At 46.6% G+C, this 22,986-nt stretch overlaps 1 protein-coding gene across 2 annotated transcripts in view; it reads left to right on the forward strand.

The window, feature by feature from the left end:
• Positions 1 to 22,986, forward strand: part of MMP24 (matrix metallopeptidase 24) — a 154,998-nt gene that overhangs the window by 45,827 nt on the left and 86,185 nt on the right. For both annotated transcript variants that reach the window (XM_054045539.1, XM_054045540.1), the window contains exon 4: positions 3,188 to 3,492. In XM_054045539.1, the coding sequence (XP_053901514.1) occupies positions 3,188 to 3,492 (305 nt within the window). The remainder of the gene's footprint in view (positions 1 to 3,187; positions 3,493 to 22,986) is intronic.

Consider the following 22,986-nt stretch of genomic DNA (forward strand, 5'->3'; position numbering starts at 1 on the left):
CAGCACTGGAGCCATCCAGGTCAGACTCTGCTCCTAGTACCATGGCATCGGTACGGAGCACTCGGCCGGTGCTGTCTTCAGACCGACGCTGATTCCCCCTCCCCAGCACCGGCCAGGAAGCAAAGAAAGGCTGGGAAGGAGAGGGCCAGAGGGGAGCAAGGACCCATGAAGGGCAGCTCCTCAATTCCGTGTGGGAGTCGGGCTTCAGCTCAGGTTGAGTGGGTTAGCCCATCCCGAGATGCATCTGCCACCCCGGAGAGCGACGTGGGCCTCTGGCATGTGGACATGCCATCGACATCCGAGGCCCTGCAGGTGACAGGGGATATCTGAGTGTTACCGGTGCTGCCCACACCAGCCGTGGCGGTGCCCCAGTCTAAGGGCAAACCTGCCACGGGACCTTTCCAGTGGTCCCCATCTGTGTGGCACCGCTCTCCTCCTGAGTATCCTGCCAGCGCTCGCCCGCACAGAACTGCCAGGCCTTAGACATAGGGAGGCCGGCCCGAAGGAGCCTTTATTGGTCTCCGGACTCGGGGCACCGCTCGCCAGGCTTGAGACACAGATCGCCAGTGATTTGGTGGAGGCCCATGGAGGTGCGCCCATCCCTGTAGCCCCGATACCGGGACCAACCTAGCCACTCCTCAAGTGTGTGGCACCACTCCAGGGACACAAGCCAATGGTCCCAAGAGCCTTGTTACTGGTCGCTGGAGCACCGGTACAGGTTGCCATGATCGGGTCGACGCTCCCCATCTCGACGGCCAACTCGCTCCTGCTCCCGCTTGATGGACTGGCATCACTTAAGAAGCGAGGCATAGGCACCAACTCTCCCCAGCGCGGGTGGGTGCTTGCGACCCCCCCCCTGCCCCTGGCCCTGCCCCGACTCCACCCTTTCCCTGCCCCGCCCCACCCCCATTCCAACCCCTTCCCCAAAGTCCCCACCTCAACTCCGCCCGCTCCCTGCCCCTATTGGACCCCTTCCCCAAATCCCCGCCCTGGCCCCGCCTCTTCCCTGAGAGCGTGGGTTTCCCCTTCCTCCCCTCTCCCTCCCAGCACTTGCCGTGCGAATCAGCTGTTTTGCGGTGCAAGCTCTGGGAGCCAGGGGAAAAATGCGGGCATGCGGTGCGCCCAGGGGAGGAGGCAGAGGCAGAACAGAGGCAGAGGTGAGCTGGGGTGGGGGGGCGGGGTGCTGCCGGTGGGTGCTAAGCACCCACCAATTTTTTCCCGTGGGTGCTCCAGCCCCGGAGCACCCATGGAGTCGGCACCTATAAAGCAAGGCGTCAATCGCCGGGTCACCATTGCAGATCCACCAAACGTGTTCAGTCTCCGGGAGCCTGGCCCGGGGACTTATCACCCTCAGACAGATTCCCATTGCAGCACCGGGATCAGCACCGTTGCAATCAGGATGAACGATTGGCACCATCCTGGTCTCCCAGACATGATCCCTCTTCTTTGGACTCCAGTATCCAGCAGGAGTCCACACCAGTGGGCCAAGGCCCCACTCTACAGGCAGCACCGCCCATTGCATTGTGCCCCAGGGCCAGTGGCCGAACCCTGGTACCTTTGTGGGTTCCCGCAGCCCTCGCAAGGGCTCAGGTCAGCCTTGGGGGCCTCAGATAAACCATCAGCCATGGTCTCCTGTCCACTTCAGACTTCATAACCCTACCTTAGGGGAGTCAATTAGTATGCATTTATTTCATAGATAAGCCAACTCAAAAGCTGCACAGCTCAAGTTATGTTGGGACCAGAATATGAGTCTCTAAAATTAGATTTGCCCCACTGCCTTACAGAATGAGAGTGAAAAATCATGTGATAAGCTGTACTGTCTGGATCCATTGCTCTAACCACTAGAGCACAGCCTGCTCCCAGAGTCAAGAATAGAACCCAGGGATCCTGAAACCAACATTCCAGTGTTGGCTCACAAACAATTGCATAATCCATTGGGAAACTGTATATTATGCCCCCTTTAGGGACTTTCTCGTATAAAGGATAACAGTGTGCTTCTGCTTCTGGTTATTCCTATAGCTGGAGTGGCTGAGGCCTGTTCTATAGATCTGAAAGTCTTGGGTTCAGACCGTGCTGCTGTCCCATGGGGGAAGAAAACATAGTATATGATCGTGTCAGTAAAGACTGTGACTTAATCCACATGCCAAGGGGCTGAACAGGTTATACAGTTGTCCATAATACTGGCATTTTCAGACTAATCAAAGCTTTAGTTGACAGCCTTGATAGTATCTTAAGAGTTTTTTTGTATATTATACATATATATGACCCCCCATCTTAAATTAGCATTTATTTGAGGGGTAGATGCCTCAAGACACTGAGCTACAGAGCCTTTCATGTGTAGGTCACCATTTTGAATCCAGGCTCTTCCAGGGGAGTTGTTCACCACTGCACTTGGTGCTAGTTGGCAGACTCAGCAGGGAAGCCCTGGAGACGTAACTGCCCCTGTGCCTCTGAGAAGCAGGCCTGGCAGTACAGTATCTGGGAAGCTTGCACTGTTGTTGCCCTGCACACAAACTGAGGACTACATTTTCCAGGGGTCACAAGCTGGCACCTTTTGCCAGCCCTAAATCCAGACCATTTTTAAAAATGAAGTTTGGGGCTATATACAAGTTATTTGTAAATAAACAAATTAGTTCATAACATATTTTGCATAAAATGTCACATATGGAGTTGCACAAAATTGCAGCTGGGTCACACTGGTGAAGTTTTACTCATTCAAGTAGTCTCATAGGTTTCATTTGAACTACTTCCGTGAGTAAAGGCGATCAGTCAACTCACCGTAATTTAGTGATAGGTATGCTGCTTAGAAAGTATTTAAGGGCCAGTTTCTTATACACTTGCCTACATTTTTGCAGGATAATAGCAGACACACAAATTTACCTGCAATAATTTGCACTTTCAAAGTAGACATCTAAGTCCTTAATTTGTGAATGTAGTCAGGCATTCAGGACCTGATGCAACATCCACTGAAGTCAGGGAAGGATTCCCGTTAGCTTCAGTGGGCTTTGGATGAGGGCTAAAACTGACCTAAGTTATGGGTGCAAATAGTTGCAGGCACAATTATGTGTCTGCAGAAATGGAGATCTTGTTCAGTTTTGCCTATGTACAAGAATTGCTAGCTGTTGTAATAGGAAGACTTGAATAGGATGTGTGCCTTTAATCAATCCTTCTCTTCTCATTCACACAGTGTACACAACCACACCCCCAAGGTTGGAGAGCTTGATACAAGGAGAGCCATTCGTCAGGCATTTGATGTTTGGCAGAGAGTGACGCCACTAACCTTTGAAGAGGTTCCTTATCATGAAGTTAAAAGTGACAGGAAGGAAGCAGATATTATGATATTTTTTGCTTCTGGTTTCCATGGAGACAGTTCTCCATTTGACGGAGAAGGTGGATTCCTAGCCCATGCTTACTTTCCTGGACCAGGAATAGGAGGAGATACTCACTTTGATTCAGATGAGCCATGGACTTTGGGAAATTCTAATCATGATGGTAAGATTGCAGGTCAAATTTTTAGAACAAGAACAAGCTGAATGTAAACTCAACAGTAGTCTTTTAGTTGGGGAAATGGCAGGTTAGTGGAGCCCTCTTCTTCCACAGATTGGCCCCAGTTAAAAAAAAAATGCACAAGTCCCTGGTGTGTGTGCACAAATTGGAGGTTTATGCACCTTCTCACCTATATGCACATGAATGAATGTATTTAGGAGTGAGCAAAAATGTGTGTATACTTAGCTGTGCAGGTCTTTGAAGATTTGGGCCACTATCTCTCCAGAGAAAATTGTCCCTTAGGGGAGGAAGGTGGTATGAGTGCTGAAGAAACAGAGGCAAAGTCGGCAACCCAATCCCAAGCCGACTGAGCTGCTGAGTGTGGTCAGCAAAGACAATGATGCAGTTGCTCAGCAGGGAGTGCAGAGGTAAGAAAGCAGAAAAGGTTTCAGTTGCAAGTTTCATCATTTTTGACTTAATGTCTAATTTCCCAGATATTATTTTGGCCTGAAATTTCCCATGTTGCGTTTCAGGCCAGAAGAGAGGGCTTGTTGGCTACTTTAAAGATGCTTGTTGGGAATCAGGAAAACTATCTTTTGTGTATTAAACAGTAAAGAGATTTTGTGTGCTTTTGGGTTTTATCTTCCCTTCCAATAACCCCAAACACTTGCTTTTTTATTTTCAGACCTTTTCTTCAGTGGGAACTTGGGTCTTTCACAAGTTTGAAAAAGAGTGTTAAGCTATTTTAACTGAATGCTAAATGAGACATAAGACTCCAATTACAGATCCATATGCATGGAGAAGATCATGGATTCAGAACAATTCCTAGAAAAAATGCATTGTCAAGATAAAGTTATGCTTGTAAATAAAGATTAGTTAATTTTAAACACTATTAGAGCATTGTAGCTTAAAAGAAACATGTTTAATACCAGGAATTTGGAGTTCTGTGAAGGGTCATCACCATGGTATCAAAGTGCCTGAGTTAAAGTGTAATGTCTCCTCAGTGCAGGATCTGTTCACCTTTAAAGGGTAGTCTGTTCCTCCCTTATTGTGTCACTCAGTTAGTATTCCCCCTCACTGTAGGCTCTCTTTCGGTTTGTTTTCTTCATAAGTGCTGTTGCCAGAGTTTGGAGAAATTTCACCTTGGTAGGGGCTTTCTCCCCATGTGGTTAAATATTATCTCTTTCACTGTAGATGATGTCCTTCAGCTGGGGCATTATTACCTTTTGCTTCTAGATTTGTTTTCTAAAGCGTGTTCTTTGTAATTAGTGTTGTCTCCATCCTGATGGCAGGGTTGGCTGTTCATTTTGGAACTGAAATAGACTCACCAAAAAAATAAAACCCCACCAGGAGTATATCAGTAACAAAGCTCTCTTTCTATATTGTGTCAAGTATCAGGGGGTAGCCGTGTTAGTCTGTATCTACAAAAACAACAAGGAGTCTGGTGGCACCTTAAAGACTAACCGATTTATTTGGGCATAAGCTTTAGTGGGTAAAAACCTCACTTCTTCAGATGCAGTGAGGTTTTTACCCACGAAAGCTTATGCCCAAATAAATCTGTTAGTCTTTAAGGTGCCACCAGACTCCTTGTTGTTTCTATATTGTGCTTTTCTACATAAAAAGGGAGAGATTTTAGAATAGCTGCTGCCAATTTTATATTTTTTAAAAATCTTAAAACAGACAGATAAAGTGGGCTACTCAGTAAAAAGCAGAGCTACATAGATTATTAATATCTAATACATTCTGCCCCTGATGGGAATGTTTTTTAACACAACTGTGACAGGGTCGGTAGCTCACCGCTGTGGCGCCTCCTCCTGGCCGCTTCGGGGAATTAGTTTTGCGCCAGTAGAGCGCCCTCTTTGGGTGGCGTTCCGCCTGTCGTCTCGCCTCTGTGGGGTGCACGGACTTGCGTTGCTCCCGACGTCGGCGTCCTCTTCCGGAGCACTGCCCTCCGACAGTGTCCCTTTGTCCAATCACACCCCCTTCCGGGGGGGGGGGGGGTAAACAACAGCCCCACACCTTCGAGTCCGATCCTCACCGTCTAGGATCTGGTGTGGTTCTGACCAGCCGCTCCCTGCGGCCCGTGTCTGTGCGTGGGGTAGCACAGCAAACAAAGGGGGAAAAAGGGGGGGAGGGACTCAGGCCCGCCCACTACTCTGAGTCCCAGTCCAGAGGCCCTTAGGTGACAGTCTCACTGTCTTCCTTCTCCTTCCTCCTCTGACTATCCCTCTGGACCGCTTCCCCAACAGCCCTTCACTACGCTAGGCCTCCTCCTCCTCCCAGGCCTGCCACCTAGCAGGCTATGGAGTAGGGCCTTCTCCCACTCTCTCAGGCTGGCCTGCACTGCGCTGTCCATGGTGCTGGCCTCCCAGCTCTGGAGACAGACCTTCCCCTCTGAAGGCCTGGGACAGACTGACTGCTCCTGCTCTGGGCAGCCTTTTATATGGCTAAGCCGGGCCCTGATTGGCTGGCTCCAATCTGCCTTTTCATTGGCTCCCAGTAAGCCCTCTCCTGATTGGCCGCGCGTCTACGCAGGCGCCTAGGCCTGCCGCAGCCCAGTCTCTCTGGGTGTGGGGTAATCGCCCCACCACAACAACTATATAGAAAACTCAGGCAAACTATCTCAAATTTTTGTTTATTCTTACCGTGAAGCGTTGGTTTTTGCAAAACTGTTATTCACTGAATACATCAGCAGTGCAGGGCACTGAAATTGGCATTGTAGGTCCTGCTAAAAGCTCACAAAATGTGTCTGGCATGTGAGACTGTTCTCTGTATACGATATTGATCCTTTCTTAACACTGACTACAGGAGGAACCCATTTAGTCCATGTAGTATTGTTAAGCTAGTGCCCATGAGCCTGGTTTAACAACTGTTTTTGGCTGGTGTATCTGTAGCTTTTTTGCTTTTCACCTGTCTCACCCTCAACAGTTTTAGCAAGTTGACAGTAATGTGCAATTGTTGTCCATCCAGAAGAAATGTGGGGGACTCTTCACTAAGAGTGCAAACTGTGTTTCAAATTCAATCAAGAAAGAATTAGTAATTTCTGAATAGATGACATTCTATGTGAAGAACACAAGACTTCTTTGGTTTTTCTCATAGGACACAAGAACTGTGGTCCATTTAAATTAATTAGCTCTTCTGGCACGCCAGGATAGCTAAACATTTAATGCAGTTTCTGGATAGTTCACTAGCTAGGTGTAGGGGTTGCCAGACAGATACCAGTTTCTGGCCACTATGGCTAAGCATTTATGTCCATTCAGAACATGAGTCACTCAAAAGAACCAGTAAAAATCCACATAGAAGTGCTCCCATGTTTTCTCAGACCACGACTATGAATATTGGGGTGCCCAGTATATTCTTTACCCTCTGACATGAAGATCAAGCCTTCTTCTCAGTAGTATGAGCCAACCTAGGCCATCAAAAGTGACTGAATATTTTCCTTCATAGTCACCATTCCATATTGTGTAACATAAGACTTTAGAGTCATAAAACCGGAGGGAAATGTGCATTGTTCGTCTTATTATTTTATAACGTGTTTAACTTGGTGTCAGCCCTTCCCATTCACAATGAAAAGTGAGAACATAATTAAGAATTGTATTTGGCAAGTTAAAAAAACTGAAGTGAAGAGGCATACTGTGGTAAGTCCCTAACACCAGGGTGGGTTAGCATTTTCCAGTGTTACACTGTTTATGGGCTGCTGTTTTTCCTTAATTTGATGGCAACATACTACAACGAGGGTGCATTGGGCTCAAACCAAAATATAGTTGTTTAATCATATTGATCTTACATTTTTATTACTGATTGTTTCCTTATTATTAGTGTTAGTGTTGCAGTTATAGGACTACGGCCCTCTGTCCCCTTTCTGATTTCTCTGAGTTAATCCAGTTCAAGTCTTGAGGTGAAATCTCACGATTCTTCTTCGAGTAGTGTCCCTGTCGGTACACCACTGTATGTGTGCTTGCGTCCTTACGCTGCTGATCGGAGAACTTTGCTAGCAGTGTCCATGAGGCCCGGCTAGCTAGTGTATGCGGGCTCACTCCGCCCCAGTTACTTCTCAACTGCCCCTGGCTAGAGACAGAGCTAGTCACAGTCCGTTTAGACCATCGTTTTCGCTTTTTGCATTTCTATAGTTAGTCTCCTTGTACTTAGTTGTAGTTTTGACTCCTTTCTTATCAGCAGGCACAGCTGTGATACCACATGCTAGGCGTCACATGTGAACATGTGGTTCAGCTCAGAGACAGACTGGACAAACCCCTGTCACTATCCACCAGGGTCAAAACCTCCTTAGACTGGTAGAAGGACCCAGCCAACGTTTGCAAAGGGATCCCCTTCTCGCACCCTCCCCCCATCATTGCTTTTCACCACCGACGCATCACTCAGGGTGGGGCGCACATCTAAACAGCCTCATGACACAAGGCAGGTGGTAATCCATGGAGATATCCCTTTACATCAACCTCCTCAAGCTAAGGGTGGTCAGGAAAGCCTGCGCCCATTTCCTCCTGCTGATTAAAGGATCACAGATGAGATCCTAAGAGACAACATAACCTGTATGTACTACATCAATTGACAAGGGGGAGCCAGGTCGCCCTCCCACTGTGTGGAGCTGATGAGATTATGGAACTGGTGTATCTCCCATGATGTGTCACGGTTTGCAGTTTACCTCCCAGGCACACAAAATTTGATAGCGGATAGTCTCAGTCGCAAATTCACACACAATCACGAGTGAAAGATAGACCCGGCAGTACTTCACGACCTATTCAGGCAATGGGGGACACTGACCACAGACCTGTTCATCATTCACCTGAACAAGAAATGTCCATGCTATTGCTACAGAGCAGGGATAGGACAACACATCCTGGGCGATGATGTCCTGGGACAGGGACCTGCTCTATGCCTTTCCTCCCTTTCTCCTACTGTTGATGGTCTCATTGAAAATAAAAAGAGAAGGAGCACACATCATACTGATTGCTGCCACTTGGCCAAGGCAGACCTAATACCCTTCCCTGTCACAGCTTGTGATGTGCCCGCCAATCTCTCTCCAATCCAATCCCCTTCTTGCAGAACAAAGGCGTACCCTATATCCCAACCTGGGATTCTTTGCCTCAAGGCATGGCTCCTTCAGGGTTCCAACACCTAGAGAACTCCTGTTCGAAGTATGTACAAGATGTATTTACTACACAGTAGAAAGTCCATGACATGCCGTACTTAGGTCCAGGTTTCGAATTTGGTGTACCTCCCAACAAATCTCCCTGACATACGTGTCCCTTCCAAAGATCTTAGACTATATACTGACCCTAAAAAGATCAGGACTATCTCTCAGCTCTCTCAGAGTCTATCTGGTGGCTACAGCAGCCTTCTATCAACCAATAGAGGGATACTTGGTACTATCACACCTGACCACTAAAAGATTCCTCAGGTATAGTTAAATCTTTCCCCACAGCCTGTGTTCCCTCTAAGCTGCGTGGTTGCACAGCCACCCAGGAGTGAATCAAGTGCCGTGCACTTGATTAGCAGAGCCACACACATCTGGTAACATGCATTCAGGTGCCCCAACCTCTGCTGCTCTGCAGCCATGTTGCTCCTGCCCTCTGCCTTGGAGCTGTTGGCCAGCTGCTCTCAGGACCCTCCTGCTTGTTGTGCAGAGCGGGGAGAGAGGGGGTACTGATGTCAGGGTGTCCCCCTCCCCCCTGCCCATATACCCCATCTCCGCAGAGCAGGGGTGGGGGGACAGGGCTCAGGAGCAGGAGAGCTGCTGGCAGCTGCTGAGGTCTGAACAAGGAGCTTTCTGGTGGGTATCTTAAAGAGATAGCATACAGTCTCTCATAGACTTCCCCAGCAGCCAGCACACACACACTCTGTCTCTGTCTCACACACAAACACATGGATTGGATGAATGGACTATAAGGTGGACAGAAAGCTGCCTAGATCGTCGGGCTTAACGGGTAGTGATCAACAGCTCAGTGTCTAGTTGGCAGCCAGTATCAAGTGGAGTGCCCCAGGGGTCGGTCCTGGGGCCAGTTTTGTTCGACATCTTCATTAATGATCTGGATGATGGGATGGATTGCACCCTCAGCAAGTCCATAGATGACACGAAGCTGGGGGGAGAGGTAGATACACTGGAGGGTAGGGATAAGGTCCAGAGCAACCTAGACAAATTGGAGGATTGGGCCAAAAGATACCTGATGAGGTTCGACAAGGAGAAGTGCAGAGTCCTGCACTTAGGACGGAAGAATCCCATGTACCGCTACAGGCTGGGGACCGACTGGCTAAGTGACAGTTCTGCAAAAAAGGACCTGGGGATTACAGTGGATGAGAAGCTAGATATGAGTCACAGTGTGCCCTTGTTGCCAAGCAGGCTAATGGCATATTGGGCTGTATTAGTAGGAGCATTGCTAGCAGATCGAGGGAAGTGATTATTCCCCTCTATTCGACATTGGTGAGGCCACATCTGGGGTACTGTGTCCTGTTTTGGGCCCGCCACTACAGAAAGGATGTGGACAAATTGGAGAGAGTCCAGCAGAGGGCAACGAAAATGGTTAGGGGGCCGGAGCACATGACTTATGAGGAGAAGCTGAGGGAACTGAGCTTATTTAGTCTGCAAAAGAGAAGAGTGAGGGGGGATTTGATAGCAGCCTTCAACTACCTGAAGGGTGGGTTCCAAAGAGGATGGAGCTAGGCTGTTCTCAGTTGTGGCAGATGACAGAACAAGGAGCAATGGTCACAAGTTGCAGTGGTGGAAGTCTAGTTTGGATATTAGGAAAAACTATTTCAGTAGGAGGGTGGTGAAGCACTGGAATGGGTTACTTATGGAAGTGGTGGAATCTCCATCCTTAGAGGTTTTTAAGGCCTGGCTTGACAAAGCCCTGGCTGGGATGATTTAGTTGGGTTTAGTCCTGCTTTGAGCAGGGGGTTGGACTAGATGATTTCCTGAGGTCTCTTCCAACCCTAATCTTCTATGATTTTGTGGCAGGTTTTCATACCAGTGCTGGTTTCACATGCTTCTCCCAAAATCATGCTCTTCGCTTTATTCACACTAGAGGTTAATCAGAACCCTGGTGTGCTCCTCTGGTCAGCTAGCAGAGTGCTGGGACAGCATCTTCTAAGACTGTTTGGCTGATCTGAACTATGCAGAACTTGGAATAGGCCACATGGACTGAAGGGTTAAACTCAGAACACATGTATATAAACATAGCTACCAGTGCATAGGAAGCAAGTGGGAAGTGAGTAAGTTAGAAGGGCTGGAACATACAGACACCATTAATTGTGGGATGGTATTGAAGAACTGGATCAAAATGTGAGTTCAGCAACCCAGTCTTCATCTGCATCCTAACTGCAAAGTGAGCTGGTCAGAGCCTGCCTTATAGCAAAACCTGTGCTTTAACCCTCAGCTGTGCAAATGAGCAAAGGTTCTAAACACAGGCATAAGGGTTTTGTATGAGGATGGTTGGGCTGTTGGGGCTAAAACACAGGTGAGAGCCACGTTAAGTCTGCGGTGTAGACATACTCTTAGCATGAGGGGCTTTTCTAAGTTACAGGAGCCTCCCTAGGCCATCTTATGGGCCACTGCGCATCCCAGAAAATCCATAGTGCATCCCTACCCTGGCATGCCGGCGTAGCCCCCAGACTAGCCCCAATGCTGGGACTTGTGAGGGGGTCCTTGGGAGGCAGCCACAAAGCTATCTTGCACAGTACCTTTGCCAAAGGAATCATCCCTAGGTTTTGAGAGCCCCTTTTTGTTGCTCTAGCCCTTTAAGCTGGAGTAATGGGGATTGAGTGCACTGGAGGAGTTTCTCTATTATGCTGTAGCTCTTTGTTGAAGACAAATTGTGATCCAACGGAAATTATTGGGAGTTTTAGGGACTGCATTGCTATATTTTCAGTACCTTTAGTTAAGATTTTTTGCTGATAAATGTTTGAATAAATCACAATTGATCTGACTTTTAAGAAAACAAAAAAAAATCTATATTCAGATATGGTCAATAGAGGGAATACTTTCTGGACTCTCTAAACCAAGAAAAATATTACATATCCCCAAAAGGGTGGGTTTTTTGTTTGTTTGTTTTAAATCACACTGTTCTTCTTTGAATATGTGTCAGTGCGGATCCCAGCCTAGGTGCACATGCGCCTCATACGTGCAGGACAAGATTTTTTTGGCCAGCAGTGTCTGATGGTGTCACAGCTGCACCCTGTGCCTCTTCATGCCGCTGTAAGAGGCCATAAAGGGTTTAATGGCCCGGCCATAAAGGGTGGGGTGGCCCTGCCCCTTAGTCAGTTCCCAGTTCCTTTTTACCACCTGTGGCAATGAATTGGAACCTAACAAGCTTTTTTCTAGGTAAACCTCTGAAAATCTTCAGAACGCTTTTCAGAACTTACCTTTATGTATTTGCATCCTAAAATTCTCAAATCGGACTGAAATCCAGCAAACAGACCCCTTGTACCGATGTCCACCCCACATACAATACCCCCTGTATAACATGGCGAAATCTAAGGAGGGATTTAATCCTTGTCCATCCTGTGGCAGACTCATCCTGCTGAAGGATAGTCATGAGATTCTGCTTCGATGAGTCCCACATCTCTAGCAGATGTTCCAGCTGCTTGTCGTTCTCAGCTGAGACCAGGAATTCACAACTGAAGCTCCATCTCTCAAAGCAGTTGATGTGGGTGACATTTGACCCAGAAATCCTGGGCCTGAGCTCTCCAATACTGTGGAAACCGACACTATCCCAGCATACCATTGAGCATCCAGGCTGCATCCAAGACTGTGTCAGGGAAATAATTGCAGAGCAAACCACTGGCACCATCTGCAGCTTCAACATTGGCTGTGGCACCAGAGTCGCTTCAGCCTCAATATTGAGAGAGGCTGCTCAAGCATCACAGCAGGTTGAAAACAGACAATCAGAGCACCAAGGTTGGGCCTCTAAGAAGAGATCAGTGTCCTCCCACACCTGGAGACATAGAAAGACTTCCAAGGAGAAGTCCTCCAAGACTCACAAGGCATCACCTGGTGAGGAGCAGCCTGTAGTGGAGTGTGCCGGTGCCAGGACCAGCACTGGAATCATTGGTGTTAGCATCAATAGCACTGGCACTGACAATTTTCTCATCCTCTGAACTGGCATGGGATAGGACACTGGTCAATGGGACAAACTGTGAGAATGGTTTTGGCATAGAGATGTCTGTGAAGATGGACCTTGTTACAGAGAGCTCCCATCAGCAGTGCCTATACAAGAAAAACATTCTTCATCCGCAAGACACACTTTCTGCCTGGCATTGAACGGGATCCATCTCTTATATGGTCCCTGTCCCACACTGTCAGGCTGGAAGAACCTTTTGTCCCATGGGCCAACATGCAGCACCTGTACCATTATGGGGCTATTGGGAACAACAGACTAGAGCTCCTAGGAGCTGCCTGCCCACAAGAAGGAAGAGGAGAACCCCCTCTCCTGCAGCAATGTTGGTGAGACCCAGACACCCAGTTATCAGGAGGAGCAAGAACCTGAGGTGCAGACATGTCAGCACCCCATTTCATGACCTTTATTCCCCTTCAACCTTTATTCCTCATCACCAGATGAGGCCATTACCTTGGCACTGGAACCGTCACCAGCACTGAATACATATAAGGCATTTCAAGACTTCTTATTGAGGATAGCAGACATCCTTGTTGAAGTGGTGACTTCTGTCATAGTGGAGAAGTCACACAAACTCTTGGATAGTTTGTCTGCAGCAGGCCCAGAATGCATTGCCCTCCTGATAAATGAAGGACTTCTGGACCCTGCCAAGGCACTATGGCAGACACCAGTTACTGCCCCTCCAACAGCAAAAAGGATAAATAAATGCTACGTCAGGATTAGAGTATTTTTACTCCCATCATAATCCTGGATCGCAGGTAGTTTCAGCCATACAAAAGAAGTCCCACTCAACCAAGAGTACTCCCAAGGACAAAGATCCAGTCATGTTTTTTGGAGGAAATCATACAGGTTGGCTTCACTTCAACTCAGGATGGCTAAGTATCAAGTCCTGTTAGCAAAGTATAATTTCCTCACATGGGCCAGAGTCTTTCCATCAGTTGCAAAGCTTCCCTATAAGGCTAGAAAGGAGATGAAGGACATGGTGCGAAAGGGACAATTGGTAGGGAAGATGCCCTTTCAGGTGCTATGGACGCTGCTGATACTTCATCCAGAACCATGGCCATGGCTGTGACCATGAGGAGGGCATCATGGTTCTAGGCCTCTGGTATTCCCCATAAAGTTTAGGCCACCATCAAAGACCTGCCATTTGAAGGATTGGAGCTATTTAGTGAAAAATCAGATAGCATGTTACACTTCCTCAGACTCTATCTCAATCCTGAGATCCTTAGGCAGATACACACCAGCATCTCAAAAAATGTACTGCTCGCAGCAGCAGAAGCAACAGATGCCCTCATACGATAGGCATCTGGACTATCAACCAGAGAAATGGCTTCATTACAACAGAGGTCATCAGCCCTCTAACCACTCAATCTCGCACCCTGCTTAATCCTCATGGCAGCAGGTTTGACACATCAGTTGAGAGCTACATTAGAAGCAGTCACACTAATATGCTCTTCAAAATCTGCCTTGCTCCATCCAGTGCATGGTTGGACATTACCCCAGACAAATGGGTGTTAGACACTACTACCCATGGGTACACCATCCAGTTTCTTTCCTCCCTCCTTTCTGCCCCTTTCTTCATCCCTCTTTAGAGACCCTTCTCACAAGAGCCTTTTACAAGCAGAAGTGGCCTTGTTGCTCCAAAAACAGGAACAGTAGAAGTTCCACAGGAATACAGGGGACGCAGATGCTTGTCAGAAACCAAGATGTGGAGGTCCAACCCTAGTGGTTGAAGCAGTGGCAGTCGGATTTAGTGATCAGTATGGTGGCAGCTGGGCCAGGAACCAGAGCCAAAGGTCGGAGCTGGATTCAGGCATCAAGAGCAGGTTCAAAACAAAGCAAAATACAGCTGGGAGCTAGGCTGGAGCAAGGGCAGGGCTGAAGCAGGGCTGGCAACAAAGCTGGAGTCAGAGCAGGGCTGGAGCAGGCTAAGGCCTGAGGAGTCTGTCACCACTATCAAGCAGGGGAGCTTCCAAGCCATGAAGTGACGTTGGGCAGACTGAACTGTTGTTTCTCCTGTGAGGCTTATATTGCTACCCTGAGAGTCACTAGTCCTGGCTTGTGGGTTGGCTGGAGCCTAGCACAGGAATGACTCTAGTTCAGGGATAACTCATCACCACAAAATGCTATTCCCAATATTTTCTCAATGTGAAGAAGAAAGGGGCTTTTTGTCCTATCTTAGACCTGAGGAGACTTAACAGATACATATGCTGCTTGAGATTCAGGATGGTAACGCTTGCCTCCATTATTCTGATGCTCCAACCCAGGACTGGTTCGCAGCTCTCAATTACAAGATGTGTACTTCCACGCTGCCATCCACCCAGCCCACAGGAAGTATCTCAGATGCTGTCAGGCCCAATCCCTAACTATACAAGCCCTTCGGACTCTCCATGGTATCAGGAGTGTTTGCTGTGGTCAGTTGTTGGCTGCATGTGTGTTCTCTCCATATGCTGTACCTGCTGTGGCCAGGTAGCTGGCTCAGCAGACCTCAGTCGAACTGCCCAGAAAGACCACAGACTCGGCTTAGTGGTGAAGGCACTCAACCAGGTTTATTGCTCACAAAACACAGTACTAGAACCACATAGACTCTACAGGAATAGTAGTGTATGTATGCCCATGACAATGGACCAGCTCAGTCAGTGGCGGGATATTCTGCTGCCCCCTAGGCCAGACAAAGGGTTATAGCGAGGGTGAAGGTGAGACAAACAATCTGGGATAAACAATTTACGTATCACCTTGTGTTTCATGACATGTTTGTTATCTCCCCTTGTACCTTTCTCCTGATGTTTCAGATGAAACAGCACTATTTATCATTTCAGTCAAACCATCTTATCATGTGCTAGATTGGGGTGTTCTTGTGCTAGCCTGCCGGAATGTGTTTACATATTCAGTGTTTTAGCAATGTTAGCAATATCAGTGCCAAGTTCATGTACTGGACAGTGAACTTGAAGGCAAGCATCTGCTTTTGACAGGGCCTAACTTTTGCTCATAGCATAACTTTTGCTGCCTTTGTTCAGGCCTCAGGCCTTGCACCAGGCCCCTTGCTCCAGGCTGTCTTCCTACTACATTTACCAAGTGCCTTGCAGTGGTAGCAGTACACCACAGAAAAAAGAGATACGCATCTATCCATATCTAGATGGTTGGCTGATCAGAGGTACATTCTCAGACTAGACTGAATCAGTGGTACAACAAGTGTTATCCCTATTCTCTCAGCTGGGGTCCTGATGCATTACAAAAGATCCTTTCAGCCCATCTCAGGTGATAGAATTCATAGGAATTTTACTCGGCTCACAAGCAGTGCGAGTCTGCTTACTGATCAACTGATTCAAATCCATTCAGTCCCACATAATCGAAGTACAGATCAAACATCTGACCATGGTTTACACACGTCTCGCCTTCCTGGGGCACATGTTAGCATGTACTTAATGACATCTCTTGCCAGACTTCACCTATGGCTGTTACAGCAATGGCTGAGGTCGGTGTACTTCCCAGCCAAGCACAAGAGGACTAAGGTGGTAGTATTAGCTTCACAGGTCCTATGGGAACTCACATGGTGGACAAATCCTTTAAATGCACAGAAAGGGTTCCCATTGAAGTTCCTGCCCTAGCCGTGTAAGAGATGGGCTGGGATGCTCATCTGGGTAACCTCAAGATACAAGGTGGGAGATCCTCAGATGACTTGCAAATCATAGATTCCAAGGCCAGAAGGGACCATTGTGATCATCTAGTCTGACCTCCAGTGTAGCACAGACCACAGAACAAAATAATTCCTAGATAAACATCCAGTCTTGATTAAAAAATGGTCAGTAATGGTGAATCCACCACGATCCTTGGTAAATTGTTCCAATGTTTAATTACCTTCACTATCAAAAATGTATGCCTTATGTCCAGCCAGTGAATTTGTCTAGCTTCAACTTCCAGCCAGCGGATCCTGTCATACTTTTCTCTGCTAGACTGAAGAGCCCATTATTAAATATTTGTTTCCCATATAGATACATATAGACTGTAATCAAGTCACCTCTTAACCTTCTCTTTGTTAAGCTAAATAGATTGGGCTCTTTGAGTTTCTCACTGTTAGGCATGTTTTCTAATCCTTTAATCATTCTCGTGACTGGAACCCTACCCAATTTAAATTCCATATAACATTTTGGAGCTGAAAGCCACCAGGATATCCATTCTAGCTTTTCAGCTTGTTCTCAAGGATTCAGTAGTGCAGATCATAATAGACAACAGATTGGTGATGCAGTACAGCAGCAAACAGGGTGGCACTCAGTTATGTTGGGAAGCCACTGAATTCTAGGAATTGTGCCAGTTTCATACAGTAAGCCGAGTGGCCCTTCGCCTCCCAGGATCAACAACAGTGATGCATACTTCCTAAGCAGGAACAACATATTTAATCATGAGTGGTCATTATGAGACACCATATTACACCCCATCTTTCAGATGTGGCAGAAGTTGGCTGTAGATGTTTTTGCATCAACATAGAACACCAAATCCAAGGTGTTCTGCTCCAAGGGAGCATGAGTGCTGAATCCCACTGCACACATTTCTCCTCTATTGGTCCAAGGGTCTCTTCTATTCCCCCCAGTTTGCTGATCCCCAGGACAATAGCCAGAATCAGTCAAGATAGAGCCACAGTGATTGTGGTAGCTCCATACTGACTGAGACAATTTTGTCTCTTGGACCTTCTCCAGTTGTTCAGTCAACCTCCCTTCTGTCTCCTTGTCTGTCAGGACATAGAGTCTCAGAATCAAGGCCAGATACTGCATCTGGACCCTCAAGTCATTACATCTGATGGCCTGGGTGCAGTTGGATGAGCAGTACCAATAGACAATGTCCCATACAGGTTCAGGAAATCCTGGCTCAAAATAGAAATGCCTCCGCTAGGAAATCCTATGCCACAAAATGGAAAAGATTTTCCATATGGGCAGCCCAGGACAATATGGACCTGGTTAAGGTTCCAATACCAAAGGTTCTAGGTTACATATTATCTCTGAAGCAAAAAGGTCTCACATTTAGCTTCCCAAAGGTCCATCTGTTTGCAGTTTCTGCATGTTGTGCTCTGATTCAGTCATAATCAGTCTTCTCACCTCCCACAGTGACAAGATTTCTCAAAGAACTTTTGCACTGGTGCCCCCTGGTTAGAGTCCGAGCTCTTGGAATCTCAACATTGTCCTTTTACAACCTCTTTCATAATGCTCTTTGCATCATCTCACTGTCAAGGTGTCATTCTTGGTAGTCATCACATCAGCCTTAAAAGTGAGCAAGATGTTGGCTGGACTGCCATATAAAACATTCCACAGTAACAAGGTGGTGATGAGACCATATCCTAAATTCATTCTGAAGATAATGTAGGAGTTCCATCTGAACCTGTTGATTCCTTTACCTGTATTTCTGAAACTATGCTCCTCTTCAGGAGAAAAGAAACTACATTCTCTATATTTCCAGGACCCTGCTCTACAAGCTGAACAGGGCAAAATCTTTCAGACTCTCCCTACCTCTTTATAACTCTGTTGGGTAGCTTCAAAGGTCAGGCGATTTCTTTTCAACAGTTGTCAAAGTGGATCACTCAGTGTATCTCCCCCTGTTACCACCCTTCCTACAAATATCAGAACACACTGCACCAGAGCTCAGGCGACACCTTTGGCCTGCTTCACAAATGTATCAATTGCTGAGATCAGTAAGGCAGCTACTTAGAGTAACCCAATTACCTTTGTGAAGCACTATGCACTTGGCATAAGGGCCATAGCAGCAGTTAGTTTCGGAGGGGCTGTTAATTTAGTTACTGTTCAACTCATATGGCTGTGACTCCTCTCCCACCTCCAAGGAGGACATTGCTTGTCAGTCACCTAGAGTGGGATCCACACTGACACTTACTTGAAGAAGAAAATACGATTACTTACCCTACAATAACTATGGTTCTTGGAGTGATGATGTCAATGTGGATCCCAGAATTCGTCCTCCTTCCCAGCTACCACAGGGTTTGAAGTGTGAGAGAACTGAGGGAGGGGTTGGGGCTACCCCACCCTTTATATCCTGGTATGGGAGCATGCTGAGGCACAGAGTGCCAGCGCAAACCTGTCAGGCACCACTAGCTAAAAACTCTAGTCTCGTGTGTGATGCGCATGTGCACCTAGAATGGGGTTCAACATCTTGAAAAGTTACTGTATGATGAGTAACCATATTTTGTTGCAGGGAGATTTAAATACTAATTTCAATGTTAAGAATGCACTTCTAACTGTTCTTAAATATATACAAATACCCCTGTATATTCATACACATATCGTCTGTACGTGGAAAGAGACACAGGTTAAGCTGGCATAGAAAGTTTTTGTGACACCAGATAATTTACATGAAATCAATGTATTTCTCTCAAATCTCTGATAGAAAAGTTGTGGGGACATTAATTCTTTCTTCCACTTCTGATGGTTTTGTCCATTCGTTTTGTAGTTCTGGTCTGGGATTAAAGCTAACTCATTTGATATTGCCAGTTTTAACTCACTTTGGCTTCTGAAGGTCTTTGTTTTGGACCTGTTCTTGCATTTGCCCATTGAAAAGTTACTATAGACATTTGTGTGGATATTTGATTCTTGTGTTGTAAAGTTTTTTGACAAGTTCCTTGAAAAGGAACCCTGCCCCCACACAAGTAGGATAGATTCAATAACTTGGCTCATTCTTGCAATAGATAAGCTAACTCTGTCTTTGCATGGCTAACATCAACACTTGATTGCTTTGTGGCTACCATTCTTTAATTATGTTAATCACAATTTGGTCAGTAATTATATATTTATTCTTGTTAATAGATATTATGGAAGCATGGGGAGAAGTTCTCTAGTTGTGAGGCTGCACCAGGAATTTCCTTTAATGACACCTCTGAAGATATTTCTTCTTAATCTTGTGCCCATTTGTTTGTTTTGAAACAAATATTCTTGTAGACTACAAATCAGAGCATTTCTGAATTTTCTAGTGTCAGTATTGTTAGAAGGGTTATGTAGTTGTGAAGTTTCAATGTGTTAAAAAAAAATTATACTTTTTCAAGATGTTCAAACTTGAAGTCTCATTGTTTTGGGAATAATTTTGTGAGGAATTAATATAGTTGGAGCCCCAAATTTTCACACTTTCGCATTTTTAAGTTAATTAGTGTCCTGACTATGGTAATAAATACGGGGACTAGATTGTATGCTGCACCAGCAGGACATGTCAGGCAGCGGAAGGATGGATAGCTGGAGCACAGAGCACTTTGGCCATTTGCCCTGCCCAGCCAGCACTTGGGGCTACAGGTGCTGTGGTGAAGGGATAGTGAATTATCCTCATGACAAGTGTTTTAAAATTTAAAATTAAATTTAAAATAAATTCAAAAGTTTAAGGTAGGAAATGCATAGTTAGGGCACCCAAACAACCTTATTTCTGCCAATGACGTGAGGGAAAAAAATATGAAAAAAAATCTCATGTTCTTTAAGAACCAATTAATATAATTTGGAAGCACAGACATTAAAATACATCAGTTCCAGTTGCTTATTGCAAGATGGGGATAGATTCCCTGGTCCACTCAGGCCATGTAAGCACTGCAAAGTAGTCTTACAGCAGCCAGAGATAGTCCTTGGAGAATACCTCTGTGAATGGGAACTCTCTGCTGTTGCCTCTCCCCCCATCCCCAGGCTGCTGCAGTGAGAGAGGGCCAAGGGGAGTCCTCTCTCCTCGCTGCAGCCTTGGGGCAGCGTGCACCCCAAACCCTTCATCCCTGGCCCCACCCCAGAGTCCGCACCCCAAACCCCTCATGCCCGACCCCCCCCCCAGAGCCCTCACCCCCAGCCAAAGCCTTCACCTCTGCTCCCCAGCCCTGAGCCCCTTCCTGCACCCTGATCCCCTCATGCCTGGCCTCACCCCAGAGTCCGCACCCCAAACCCCTCATGCCTGCCCCCCCCAGGGCCTGCACTCCCAGCCAGAGCCCTCCGCCCCTCCCCCATTCCCCAACCCTCTGCACCAGTCCTGAGCCCCCTCCCATACTCTGAACCCCCCCGCCTCATCCCCGCCACACATCATCTCTTTGCTACCAGTTTCCTCATACCCGCCTCCCGTGTGAGCACTGCTTGACAATCACCCATGTGTGGAATACACATGAAGACCAGCACTCGAAGAAGAAGTGGAGGTTACATACTGTAACTGGAGGTTCTTTGAGATGTGTGGTCTCTATCTGTATTCCACTATCCACCCTCTGCTTTGGATACTGTTGGATTTGCAGTAAGAAGAAGAACTGGAGAGGCATCCAACCGCACAGCTTCATATACTCTCAGGAGCAGGAGGAGAGCTACTGCACATATGCGGGCCAATGGACACTGCTTGGAAGAACTTTTGGGCTCAGGCGCATGGTGTGCATGTGTACGCACATGTGGAATACAGATTGGGACCACACATCTAGAAGGATCTCCAGTTACAATAAGTAACCTCCACTTTTCATTCATCCATTGTCTTCTCCTGTGTAAGTGTCCAACTTTACATTGCCATATTTAGTGTAGCACTAGTGGCATATTATGTAATTGCCAAAAGTAAATGAGATCACCAGGAAACCACATACAATTGACACATTGGTGGGAGGTGGGGGGATAAATTCAAGAAGACTTTTACCCTGTGAGCTCAGGGTTGAGCAAATTTCAAAGCCGAGGTAACTCAACCTCTTTCTGAGCCAGTCTTTGCTTGAGATAGTTTTGCTCTTATATTATTTATTTGGTCTAAAATATATTTAAATGCTTTGAAATGTTCACTCCAGGTGGTGTAAAAAAATCAAACTGTCATCAGAATAAACAATAATATAATATCTTTCTTCGCCATTAGGAAAAGATTGTGAACAAAGTGGTTATACTCACATGGAGAAATGTTTAATACCTGATACATTCTTTTCCAAATGAATTGCGTTCTTCAGAAAGCCTCCAGAACCATTTAGGTCCAAAAACAATTTGCAATATCCAGGTTTTTAAATATTTCTTTCAACTCAACTTGACTAAGCTTGTATCTGTGAAAGTCATGTGCCATTAATCCTTTTGCATTTGTTTATTCAGTTGGCTGTAATCAAATGCTACATGCCATTTGGCAGTGGATTTGAGTGCATTGTTCAGAGATGGACATTCCTTTATAATCTTTCTCTCCATCAGAGTCGAAAGTTTCTAGCACTGATTCCTGTGCAGACAATGTGAGCGTACGTGGGGTTGAACCTGTTCTAGTTTTTAACTAGATGAGGATGTCCATCTCCCATACAGACTGTATTTGGAAAACAAAGACTAATATTTTTTCATCAAGACTTGCAGTTCCACTTTCTCAGAAGCAAATGCATCTGAAATTTCTCTTTATTTCTCCACCTGCTTTAAGTAAGATGCAGATTCTATAGAAGGACATTTGATGTTTTTCCTCTGCATTACGCTAATTGTTATACTGTTGCAGTGAATTAAACAAGGGGTACAATTTTCCAGAGCACCTAAGTAACTTAGGGTATATCTACACTACAAAATTAGGTTGAATTTATAGAAGCCGGTTTTATAGAAATCAGTTTTATACAGTCGATCGTGTGTGTCCCCACATAAAATGCTCTAAGTGCATTAGGTCGGCGGACCGCGTCCACAGTACCGAGGCTAGCGTCGATTTCCGGAGCGTTGCACTGTGGGTAGCTATCCCATAGTTTCCGCAGTCTCCGCCGCCCATTGGAATTCTGGGTTGAGATCCCAATGCCTGATGAGGCAAAAACAGTGTCGTGGGGGGTTCTGGGTACATGTCGTCAGGCCCCTCCCCCTCCATCAGAGCAACGGCAGACAATCGATTCGCGCCTTTTTACCAGGGTTACCTGTGCAGACAACATACCACGGCAAGCATGGAGCCCGCTCAGCTCAGCTCACCGTCACCATATGTCATCTGGGTGCCGGCAGACGTGGTACTGCATTGCTATACAGCAGCAGCTCCTTGCCTTTTGGCAGTAGATGGTGTATTGCAACTGGTATCCATTGTCGTCGTATTCCTCAGTGAGTTCGGTCAGAGGCACCTGGGCAGACATGTTTTGTCTCCTGGAGACTCAGTCCTGCCGGCAGTCCTATTGAACCGTCTTGACGATGATGGCTAGCAGTCGTAGTACAGCATCTTCTGCCAAGCACCCAGAAGATGCCGATGGCTATCAGTCATGATGCACCATCTGCTGCCAGCTTAAGATGTAAAAAATAGATGGACCAGATTTGTTCTGTATTCATTTGCTTCCCCCTCCCTCCGTGAAATCAACGGCCTGCTAAACCCAGGGTTTTGAGTTCAATCTTTGGGGGGGCCATTCTGTGTGACAGTTGTTTGTGTTTCTCCCTGATGCACAGCCACCTTTGTTGATTTTAATTTCCTGTACCTG

The sequence above is a fragment of the Malaclemys terrapin genome, chromosome 12 (genome assembly GCF_027887155.1).
Source record: "Malaclemys terrapin pileata isolate rMalTer1 chromosome 12, rMalTer1.hap1, whole genome shotgun sequence".
Taxonomy (NCBI): Eukaryota; Metazoa; Chordata; order Testudines; family Emydidae; genus Malaclemys; species Malaclemys terrapin.